The sequence below is a fragment of the Thunnus maccoyii genome, chromosome 7 (assembly GCF_910596095.1).
Source record: "Thunnus maccoyii chromosome 7, fThuMac1.1, whole genome shotgun sequence".
NCBI classification, from domain to species: Eukaryota; Metazoa; Chordata; class Actinopteri; order Scombriformes; family Scombridae; genus Thunnus; species Thunnus maccoyii.
In genome coordinates, this window is record NC_056539.1 from 28,186,715 (window position 1) to 28,198,443 (window position 11,729).

Here is an 11,729-nt window from a genome sequence, read left to right on the forward strand (position 1 = left end):
AGACTCTGTTTTAGCCATACCTTTATAGACGTTTAGACTTAAGATAGATTTAACACTACATTTACACACAAGATTACTAGTTGTTATTTTATATTATGTAATGAAAGATGAATAAAGAGACATAGCTATATGAAGTGCCTATTCTTTGTGTTATTTTTTGTGTCATTTAATAAATCATTCTAAAAGAAACTTTATTTATTCACAATTTTATTTTAAAGCACATACTGTACAATTAATTATAGTTAAAACATTCATAGTCAAGATCTGCCTTAAAACTTGTGAAAATACAAAAAAAATCATATCAAGTGAAAATTTTGAGTGTGTAAAATATTTCCTTAATATAGCAAATTGCAGATATCAGCAGAGACACAATACAAGATGTGAAATTAAATAAATAATCAAAGTAGTTATTCTGTAAAAAAGAGGAATTCTGAAAATGTGTGTTGGAGGTGCATAACTGTAGAATTGGTATCTCCAGTATGTTGGAATAACCATGTATATACTTATCTTGAAGAATTCCCTCCTACTTTTCTAAATTACATTATTATTCTCATGACGCACAAGAAATTATTTGCACTGTCTGTGCAACTTGTATGAATACAGCTTTAAAGAATGTAAAAATTGTTCTATGCTCCCCAATCAGGTCACACAAGTTACAGTGACTACTGGAACAATTAAAAGATCATAGACCAGCCTTTATAACCTAACTGGGGCATAGCTTTCTTCTCAGTCATTGTTACTGTAATATCCTGCAGAAGCCTCTGAGCTCCACAAAGTCAACTTCAGCAGGATGTGAGGTATCAGGGAGAGCTTCCACTTCATAAACCTGTCATCACTTCAGTGCAGCTGTCCTCTCCATCTCCCTCTGCCTGGAAACGTGTAAAGCCCAAGGCCTCATGCATGGCTCTGCTCAGCAACAGCAACAGGTCAGCAGCCCCTGTCGCTCCCCTCGGCAGGAAGAGCTCCAGTGCACAGGTGGAGGCGTGGGGAAGGCGCACATTCGATGTGCCTGCATCCTGGGAAATTAATTTGAAGACAAGGGAACTGTGACATGAAGATTTTTGTCTGGAGACGACAAAATATACATTCAAGTTGGAAACAGTGTCCTAATCTAGTTAATACTGGAGGGTAGTGATCAAAAGTCTCTTTGAATCTGAACCTACAAGATGGCCCTCTAACTGGGTTGACCATCCAATAAAACATGTTTTTTTGTAATATGTTCCACTACAAAATTACAAAAACATTTATATTTCTTTTTATATTACTCCATTTAATCTTATTGCCATACGATTATGCTTTTATTTGGTGTCATCATTTTTGTGTTTTTCATACACATTTCCATATATTTTGTACTCGTATTTGTTTTATATTCAAGCTTTGTTCTTTTACTGGTATTTCATCTGCTTTATGAGCTTATTTCTTTTATTTGCATTTTATTTGTTTATATATGAACTTATTTCTTTTCATTTTCACTTTATCTGTTTTATGTATGGGTTCAGTGCTAAATATGCAGGATGTGCTCACAAGTTAGCGGTTAGCTTGTGAGCATACTGAAGCACTTAGGTGCTAAGGAGCCAGATATTTCCCTCAGGGATCTACGGCGACCAAAACAGAGCTAAAATGAGAGTGAATATTGGACTTACGATCCTCATATGACTCCAAACGAATGCCAATATTGCTCTGTTATTGCCAATATGTTCACTACATCAAATGTAAAAGTTGATAATATGTCAGTGTTGTGTTTACAGCTTGTTGCACTGCCCCCAAGTGGCCAAAAAAAAAATCAATTAGTGCAGATTTAAGTACGGTATTTGACTAAACCAGTTATACCACTGCATGTACCCTGCATGTACCCTGCATATACCCTGACCCTTTTCAGATTCATGCCGATCTGATATATACCAACCTGTGAGTAAAAATGCAGGGAGATCAATCTGGGGAACCCAAGAGGAGGCAGATGATCAGCTCCTGTGATGAAGGCGAGGAGGTCTTCAAAGGAAAAATCTGCCTGCCCATCTGATTATGAATAAGGAGGAATTATTTTAGTTAAAATGTTTTCACAGTACAGCCTGACAAGAGAATTTTTATGATGCTTTTTTCTTCTAGAGTCTGAGAAAAGAACTACAGGAGTCTTTGTATTCTCTACTCCCAGCCCTTCATTCTTACCGCTGACCAAGGTAAGGACTGTTTCCCAGTGTCCAGCTGTTGCCTCCTCAGCCGCCCTCAGCTGGCTGTCTGGTTGGCTGTAGCAGACAGTGAAGAGCTGTTTGAACTCCTTCAAGGTGAGAGGCTGCTGCTGTACGCTCGTCATCACTGGCACAAACGCCTCCCAGTGGGACTGTACCGTGTCCCACAATCCACCACAGCTGTTCATTCCATCGGTGAACTGGGAGATCATACTGGCCACCCTGAAAAACAGCAGAGTGATTGATTGAGACTCTCATTGTCTCACTGGCTCAGTGAAGATGACCTTTTTAAATATTTTTTGTTGAAGAATGAGACAGCACGTTTCGTTATCATCCTGCTGAGTCACGTTTAACATACCAGCAGCTGTTGTGATATTGTTATGAACCAAAAATTTATGACTGCATTAATGTTATCAGTGTATACATGTTTGAGTGTTATCTGTGTATACAGCACATGTTTGTGTGTATGTCTACCTGTGGTAGATGAAGTGTTTGACCAGGTGGATGTAGAATGCTGGTATTTCATCAGAACCGGCTGAATAGATTTGAGGGATCCCACAGCTCGACACCCAGTCACACAGACTGGGAGACAGCAACCTCACATCAGTGCAACTTTGCAGCTGCAAGAAGAGCAGAAGAGTGAGTATGCACACGTAATAGTGTATGTGTGCACATCACATACACACTCTCTGGAATAGGTCATTTAGGAACAATAAATCTAATCTTCTAGGCACACACAAGAAAGTCCTATTTATGTTGTACTGGCTTAAATAGATAATATTACAGAGAAGAGTGCCACACATTAAAAAAAATAGCACTTCATCCAGTTCTTTTGCATTAATCCCTTGATCCTTCACAATGTCTTCAGCTATACAGGTATGTGTGCGTGTGTGTGTGTGCATGTGTGTTTGTGTTACCTGTTGCAGTCGGAGTTGAACTTCCGCGTCAACAATGTCTCTCCAATTGAAGTCCTCCAAAGATGGAATGTGGCCACACATCAACTGTTAATACATAAATACAACACGGTGAGAAAGAAGTTTCTGTTTATACAGAACACAACAGTTCACGCACAATTATCCACCTTATTTCCATTGTAAATTTCTGCTTTAAACAAACAAGGTGCCATCCAAGAAAGATAACCCAGGCAACAGTGCTATATCTCATATTTTGTGTTATGTTTCTAAGTTGTGTCAAAGTCCCAAACAAAGAGACCATTTCTTTATCACAGATCATTAGAAGACCTGTACATATTTTTAAAACTTTTTTAAAATTTCTTAGAAATTTGAAAACAGTACTCCATTATAATTTCAGTAGATTAGTAAATTTCCGTTTTTGCAACATTGATTGTTGAGATATTGGTGATCAATCTGTGCACATCATATAACAAGACTAACAGTCTGCAGCCATGCTAGCAGCTCTGTGGGGATGTACTGAGGGACAGCAGTGCTTTGAGCTAAATGCTATCATCAGCATGCTAACATGCTCACATGCTGATTATAAGCAGGTATAATGTTTACCGTGTTCACCGTATTAGTTTAGCATGCTAACACTTGCCAATTAGCACTAAACACACTCAATAAAAAGTCAGGGGATCACCAAAGTCATTAGGATTCATCCTCCAGGAAACATGAATGTCAAAATTTTATGGCCATCCATTCAGTAGTTGAGATATTTAAGTCTGGACCAGAGTAGTGGACGGACTGAATATGAACAGTATGTGAGGGTTAAGGAAACATTTCTAAGTATCTACATAAGTGAGTCATGGCGGACAACCTGGTAGAGTGTAGGGTGCAGACAGCGAGGTCCTGGACCACCCTGAGCCAGCGACCAGCCAATCAAAACGCCTGCTTCGTAATATTTCCCATCATCAAGAGCTGTAAGGTCGTAGGTCAGAAAGAGACGTCCTGGATGACCCTCGAAGACACAACTTTGCTGCAGCTCGAGCAGAGTCAACCTGTGTGAGAAGTTAAAAAAAAAATCTTTAGTCAGGGATTCAGAGACTACAAAATTCTTCTTTAGTGATCTGGTGTAGAGTACTATCATAAAGACTGAATGTGTAATTCCTCTCCAAAGCAATATATTAGCGCTGAATTGATTAGTCAATAGTTCATTGAGAGAAATCATTAATTGCAGACATTTTTGATAATCAATTGATTGATTAAGTCATTTATCAAGCACAAAATTCATCAAAATGTAACTTTTTTGGTTTTCCTTTGCTTTATATAACTGTAAATTGAATATCTTGGGATTGGACAATTGCTTGAATAACATTAATAATTTGAATATGTCTTCTAATTCGAACTCCAATGAAATTGTGATTGGTATTATACTAAATGATTATATTAAATTGATAAGTAAAATAATCATTAGTTGCAGCCTTACAATATACACCATATACTATATCTATTATAGACAAAACATTATCAGTATTTTTTGAGATTATAATAATTTTGCAACATAACAAATCATTTCTCCATCAAATTATGAACATATCTAAAACACATTTTTTCATTTTGGGAATTTATAAAATGCTAAATTTATAAATGTTATAAACCTTATAAAAAGTTGGCAAATAGAGATAATTTGTGTGTTTCTATGCTTCAAAAAACTGTATTATCACCATTCATAAAGCCTATAGACTTTACTTTGAAACACAATTATAATCTTATTCAAAATTCCACTGAATTAAATCGACAGAAGTATGAAAAACTAGAGAACGGAGACAACTCTGTTCATATTTCACAGTCCAAGTAGCAGCAATGATTGAAATCACCAATATAAATAAAACTTCTGGTAAAATATGAGGGAAACCATCATAACCTGAAGAACTCTCTGAGAGGCCCCTCGTGGCCGTCGGTCTCCTCTCCGCTGAAGGAGATGATGGGTGTCGTCCTGAAGCAGAAGCCCGGCCTCCTCACCTCCTTCAGAGCGCTGTGCAGCAGATCTCTCCTCCTCACCTGGACGTGTGTCTCTACGTCTTGAACCATATTCTCTTGTCTTAACAGTCTCAGGATGGTGTCCAGGTCTAATGTGAACTGCACACCAGAGGCACAGATTAACAGCTGAGAAAATGGTGTGCTCTTTGTCCGTGACTAAAATTTCTTCTTATGTGGACTAATCCAAAATTATAGGATTTAAATGATGATTTGGTCACGTTGTTTCCCCAGTTTTATCATTTATCCACAGATGACTGCAGTCACTCAGAGTATCTCCAATCCAGTTTTTGTTAAAGACTGAGGCATATTATTGTATATTATTTAATAGTCATGTCTCATGATACTAGAGCTGTATATGACACAATACTTTCCAAAGAAATGACTAATTGACTAACAAAACATAGCCAATTTATTAACTCAGAGAAGGAAATCATGGTTAACTTATTAACTTGAAATAGATTTTCAATGACAAACTAAAAGGTTTCTGATTTAAAAACAAAACTCAGGTAAAACATTTATTATTTTACCCCAGGTGATGGTTACTGAGGTCTCAGTGTCCTGAGAGTGAAATAAACTCACCTCCTTTGTGTTTCTGTGAACACTGGTCTGCTGGGTCTGTTTTCCCAGTTGACTGTCTTCGTCTCGGCAGCTCTCTGTGCTGGCTTCCAGACAAAACTCCTTCCTGAAGAGAGGTAATTCAGTTATATGATTTATAATTCATTATTTTATTAATGTTTCTTGGCAGCGTGGAAAAGCCTCTAAAACTGGTACCGCTTAATGTTTTCTTACCTGTCCACCACAGGTGTCTCGCTTGCTGTCTGCTTGGATTCTTCCTGGTAAGAGAAGATTTAATTTTGGAATTTGTAGTAGGTCTCACAGGTTAACTTTTTCGAAATTAAGTTTTTCATAAAGATATATATCGGACTGCAAAACAGCATACAATATCTAAACTTTATCCACTGCAGAGGGAATATATAAAAGTTAAATTAATGAATTTAATACATTAATCTCAAAACATAAAGTCCATCCATTATTTTTTTATTATAGATGTTATTATTTACAACTGTGCTTTTTCTACAGTAAAGTGTACATTTTCAAAGCTCCCTCCATCTATATTATATGTGCAATCCTGCACAGCAAACCTTTACAAAGTCAGTGGAATCAGACTCTTTAAATTGATAATTAAAGAGTGGGACTTTTGTGGGACCAAAAGCTGATGGAATTTGAAAAAGAGTCACATATTTGTTGGAAAATATATGTTCAATAATCCTGCTCACTAAAAGGTTTTTTTTGCAAAGACAAAAACTATCAATCAATCAGTCAAAATGTGTTTATATAGCATAATTTGTATAGTGGAAGTAATTCAAAGTGCTTCACATACAGTAAAAATATGAAAAATCAAGAGAAAAAAATACAACAGATTCATGATTAATAATTAAAAAAAACATGATAATCAAATGATTAAATTGAAAACAATGAAAAGCCTATTAAAAATTGATGCATTAATTAAAAGCTAAATTAAAAGCTTTTAATTACTGAGGCTGTCTTTTTGATGTCTACTGCTGTTCCACAGTTTAGGGGCATTGATGGAAAAAGCTGCATCTCCAATATTTTTTATGCAGTACAGTGTTGAGAAGGCAGCTGGGTTTTTACACTAATGTCACAGCAACGACAAAGTCAAGCTAGAAAGAGAAATAAAGTGGGCAGACGACTGAGCTGCTGTGGTTTACCTGCGGGTCGTCCTGGTGGCTGAGGATATACAAAGCACCGTGTGCAGAGATCCTGAGTAGCTGCTCTCCGGTCCAGCCCTCTGCAGGGGTGTCTGGGACAAACAGCACCCTGGAGCCCGGCACACACTGCACAACACACACACACACACACAAACACACACACACACACACACACACACACGGGAAACAAACTTTTTATTTGCCACCAGATTTATTTGAATCAGTACAACAACAGGATCTTGTTTGATGAAGAGATGAGATCATATTTTCAGCCCCAATCTGGTTATTTAAAATATGAAACTACCAGAAAGGAAAGTGTCTTTGCATTAAGTGTTTATTTTGTTAATTCTAAGTTCAGTTCTGTGTTATATTTGTTTTCAGGATATTGAGCTGTTGTCATAGATTTCTAATCCTAAATGTAATCTCAATTTAACCTAAATAATAAATTCTCTGGCCTCCAAAGAAATAAAGAGCCAGTAAAATGTACTCATGCTGAAATCAAACTAGCTCACACAGGGAAAGAAATACATCATATAAACACACACACACCTGTAAATAAGTGAAGGAAAACCTTTCTCCTTTCCGTTTGACAAATTGCCCTCGGAAAAGCGTCACCAGCCGACTCTCCATCTGATTGGCTGACCAGCCATAGTCAATGGTGATGCGAGCAGTCATTCCCATGGCTGATAGAGCTGCTCGTTCTTTGCCTCGTGGAATGATTTGTCTGTAGGGAAAGAAAGAAATATTTACTTTAATGATATATTCATGGATTTATTGGATGATCAGATATTGGTACACATCAGCGAGTACAGAGTACAACCACAGAGTTGGTCAATTCTGACTAATAGTGGTGCTACTTGAGAAAAAGTACACAAAATATTTGAGATTCCCTCTAGATATGTTTTAAAATATTTAAAAATACTCTGCTGTGAAGAATAAATTGTGTCTGATATGGTTTTTTCCACAAAAAAAATAAATACAATTATCCTTTTAAAACCATGAAAATGGCTTCCTCCCTCTTTAAAAAGTCCAGAATTTATGCTTAGTAAAACATTTTTCAGTTCATAAGTTTAACCTCCTGGAAACAAGATGCCTCCTACTTCACTGAAAAGTTCAATCTCAGTGTTTATGCATTCCAGGTTTCAAGTTTCCACATTAGAGTTTCGGTAAGCAACAAAAGGAACTTCCCACTTTCAGCAGATGAATGTGAAAACAGTCTTTGAGCGTCAAAGTTTACACAATCATCAAGCTGCACAGTGAAACTCAAACCCAAACCCATTCAAGTGAAGGAACAAGAAGGAAAAAAACAAACATTTTTCCAGTGAAGAGGGACTCATAATGTGGACTATAAATATCCAGTTTGGCCAGAACTTTAGTCTTCTAATCTACTGTAGTACAGTCACTCTCACCTCTCCAGCTCCAGGTATTGTCCTCTAGGTAGACAGACCACATCTTTGACCACCAGGCCCGTCTTCTGCGGAGTCAGTCTCTTCCATTTGAGACGGTTAGCGTTGTTTGGGGACGGCTGCAGCACACAGTACAACATCACACATATAGATATAAATTGATTTGATGGATCCACAAAACAGAGTGAAAGATGTCTAAACTGACTGATGTGATGATTTCTCTCTAACAGAAAAATAACTTGTTGTTTTTTGATGCAAACTATTTAAAAAAAAGGACAATTCTTATTTCTTAAAACTGGGCAGCAAATATAATAAGAAACAACTTAATCTAGTACAGAAGAAAAGATAACCTTACTGCTGAAAAGATTAGTTGACTAGTCAATTAGAAAGAACAACTTTAATATTCAAGTAATATTTGTAAATAATTGTAAAAGAATGTTTATATCAGCCTCATACACACACAAAAAATATCCCCATGTGCCATATCCGTTCCTGGCAAACCACACACACACATCACACCTAAACATGACTTCCTGCTCCATATCACTCCTCATTTTACATTCATGCTGTAGCCTCTGTTAAATGTACTGCTTGTCTCGCTGTATGTATCTATGTCATGTCTGTTGATGCTAAATCACCCGTTGTGTTTTGTCTTGTTTCGCCAATATGAAATGATAATAATAATCAAATAAAAATACCTCAAAAATTGTAGGAACCAGCATCTCCGACATGAGAAAAATCAGTTTCCCCCCATTCTTAAATCTTAATCTGACATTTTGTATGCTAAATGTCTAAGGTAACATTATTTTTATGAATGACTTTGGCACTTTGATAATACTGTCTCCATCCAACTGATAGGATTGAGCTCTTATCCTAATAGCCTGATCACTGAAATACACAAAACACTAAACCTGATACAATCTGTATTATCCTATCGAAATGCAGGAGGTTCAGTGGCTACAACGATCATCATTAAACCAGATAATATGGTTTTGGGCTCCATGTTAGTATGTATCCACCTCGCTACAGGACCCAAGGCCCTGAAATTCATTGTCATCTGCTGATGAGACAATGACAAAATAAAAGGATGGTTACCGGGGTCATGATGGAAGGATAGTTTGACTTGATCTCTGCTAGCTCGCTCCCAGACACTTTGAGGGGAGGAAACACCTGAGACGGGGGAGGAAAAAGAAAGGAAATAAAGAAAGTAAGTGAGGATGTGATGTTCCTCTTTTTATTTACTTTCCTACCAGTCAACATCGAGTCCCTCATAGCCTACTAACTGACCTCCATTTCTATCTCTATCTCCTCCATGGAGCTCCATGAAGAGACAGGGGGATGGTGCTCGGTGTCTTCCTTGGTCTGGGACGCTGTGTTGGGCTTGGTCTGGTGCCTGGGTTGAATCTGGACCTCTGGCTCTGGATCCTCCTCATAGTCAGGCTCCAGAGGATGCTCCAGGTATCTCTGGGTTCAAGAAGAGGAAGATGAGGAGGTTTATCATGCAAGAACATACATAAATGATCCCAAAAGCAACAAATATATGCTGCATATTGAGGGGCTTACTCTTTAAAAAAAGGCTTTAATCTCGGTTTTATAATCCTATTTCCAACAATGTGATTTGTTTTTCTTTTATTCTAATATAAATACTGCATATTAATTAGAAAGAGGTAATCTGGCCTTTCCTTTCAATTCCTGCACATTTTCTTTTAAATTTTTAGTTAATATTATTTTAATTATTAGTTATTTGTGACTGTTTGATTTTAACCCGTGCAAATAAGTTCCAGCTGAAAAAAAAACAACATATATATCTCAGAGTCCTGAGACCATATTACACCAGTACACCAGTTACCAGTGTGTGAAAGAATTGACTTTAAAGTATTACTGCTTGTCTTTACATTTCTGAATGGTTCAGGTCCTGAAAACATCTCAGATCTTCTCAGACAGTATGAACTCTCCAGACCTCTCAGGTCAGCTGGTTCTGGTCTATTTGTGGTTTTTAAAGTTAAATATAGTGAAGCTGCTTTTAGCTTCTCACATCTGAAACGAACCACCTGAAGATCTCAGAGTGGAGACAATGCTGAGTAATCTAAATTGAAGACACATCTGTTTGCCCTGGCTTTTAATTAAAATTTAAAGCTGCACTTGATCATTTTTATCCTTTATGTTGCTTTTTTAATACTCCTCTACTAATCTTAAATCTTTATGCATTTTACGGTTCTACTAATTTTACTTTTCAGAGATTTTTTGTTAAGGAATGAGCAGCGTTGAGCCTCTAATCTCACTCAGATTTCTACACTCATTTACCACCATTCTTAATTAATAGATTTCCTTCTCCTTAACTCTCAAATCTATTTAAAGTCACACATTTGTATAGATGTATCAGGGACAAACTTATTTTTTCACATGACCTGGTGAAAATGCCATATGACACCAAAAAGCAGTGTGAGGAGTTTTCATTTTTCCAAGATGCAGTGTTACAGAAGACACACCTGGGGAAAGCTGTATTCTTCCTTCCTCTCCAGGGTTGATATCACCACACAGGGCTCGTCTGAAGAGAATGACTCCATCTCAATGTTTTCTGTGATGGCCAGCAGCGCCGCCTTCCTCTCACTAAACTTCATCCTCTCTGCTGCAACTAAAACCTGATATCTGCTTTAATTCTTTCCTTTTCCCTCAACTGATCCTACTTTGAACAATGTTGTTTCACTTCTTTCTCACCTTATTCCTTCTCTGTCCTTTTTGAGCTTTTGTTTTAGATCACTGTCTTTGCTTCAGCCGCAACTTTCCCCCACTGTTTCTGATAACTTTTACCTTTATTGTCCCTTATTTCTCAATCTCAGCCTTCTTGTCCCTCTTTATTGTCATTCTTAGTGCCCCTGTTCTCCTTTCTACCTCTCCTCCAAACAGCTGAACCTCCAAATATTCCTCAGGCGATGTGAGGCCTTCCAAATATCTTAACTCATTACCTCAAGCTGTGATCTATCAGAGTCTACAGCTCTGATTGGCTCAGAGTTGTGCTCTCGGACTGCGATTGGCTGTGTGGACAGGTCCGATGCTTTTATTGGTTGAGAGGTGTGTTAAAAATCTCCGGTTGGTTCTAGTAGTGTCTTTAGAGTTACAGCATATTGTCAGTATTCAAATGAATGAAGAGTCTTTTAATCAGTGTTAATTAACAAGATTGAAAAAGACAAACACACAACTAATGTCATTAATCAGCCACTCTTCACACATCTTTTGTGGCCCATTTCATCATGAATCCAATGATTGAGTCACTTTTAACATAGGACTCAACCTTTTTGTCGCCAGAATCAATCCTGTAGTTATTCAACGATAAAAACTAAAAGGCACATATTTGAGGAATTATGAGGAAAATGACAATTAAGCTCAACAGTCCTAAACGTTGAGGTTTATTCAGCTCAAGTAAAGTGTGACATTTCCTGAACTTTGTGTTCGAAAACTCCAAAATGACAG

General features: G+C 37.3%; 1 protein-coding gene across 1 annotated transcript; it reads right to left on the minus strand.

Moving 5' to 3' along the window:
* Nucleotides 1-243: 243 nt before the first annotated feature.
* On the minus strand, nt 244-11,211 carry LOC121900595. The gene is made up of 15 exons (XM_042417027.1): nt 10,748-11,211; nt 9,546-9,722; nt 9,354-9,428; nt 8,262-8,377; nt 7,402-7,576; nt 6,853-6,978; nt 5,912-5,955; nt 5,702-5,804; nt 5,007-5,221; nt 3,960-4,140; nt 3,104-3,187; nt 2,661-2,806; nt 2,167-2,408; nt 1,907-2,016; nt 244-1,016 (listed from the first exon to the last, which is right to left on the minus strand). Exons 1-15 carry the CDS (start codon nt 10,877-10,879, stop codon nt 819-821), a joined length of 2,124 nt encoding a protein of 707 aa, XP_042272961.1. The 5' UTR covers nt 10,880-11,211; the 3' UTR covers nt 244-818.
* Between the last annotated feature and the right edge of the window lie 518 nt (nt 11,212-11,729).

What these genes read in the sequence shown, in the direction of transcription:
- LOC121900595 (XM_042417027.1), bottom strand. Translation starts at nt 10,879, where the DNA reads ATGAAGTTTAGTGAGAGGAAGGCGGCGCTGCTGGCCATCACAGAAAAC. An exon ending in AGATAGAGATAGAAATGGAG is followed by an intron (nt 9,429 to 9,545) that starts GTCAGTTAGTAG and finishes CCCCCGTCTCAG; the next exon opens with GTGTTTCCTCCCCTCAAAGT. An exon ending in TTCACAGAAACACAAAGGAG is followed by an intron (nt 5,222 to 5,701) that starts GTGAGTTTATTT and finishes TCTGGTGTGCAG; the next exon opens with TTCACATTAGACCTGGACAC.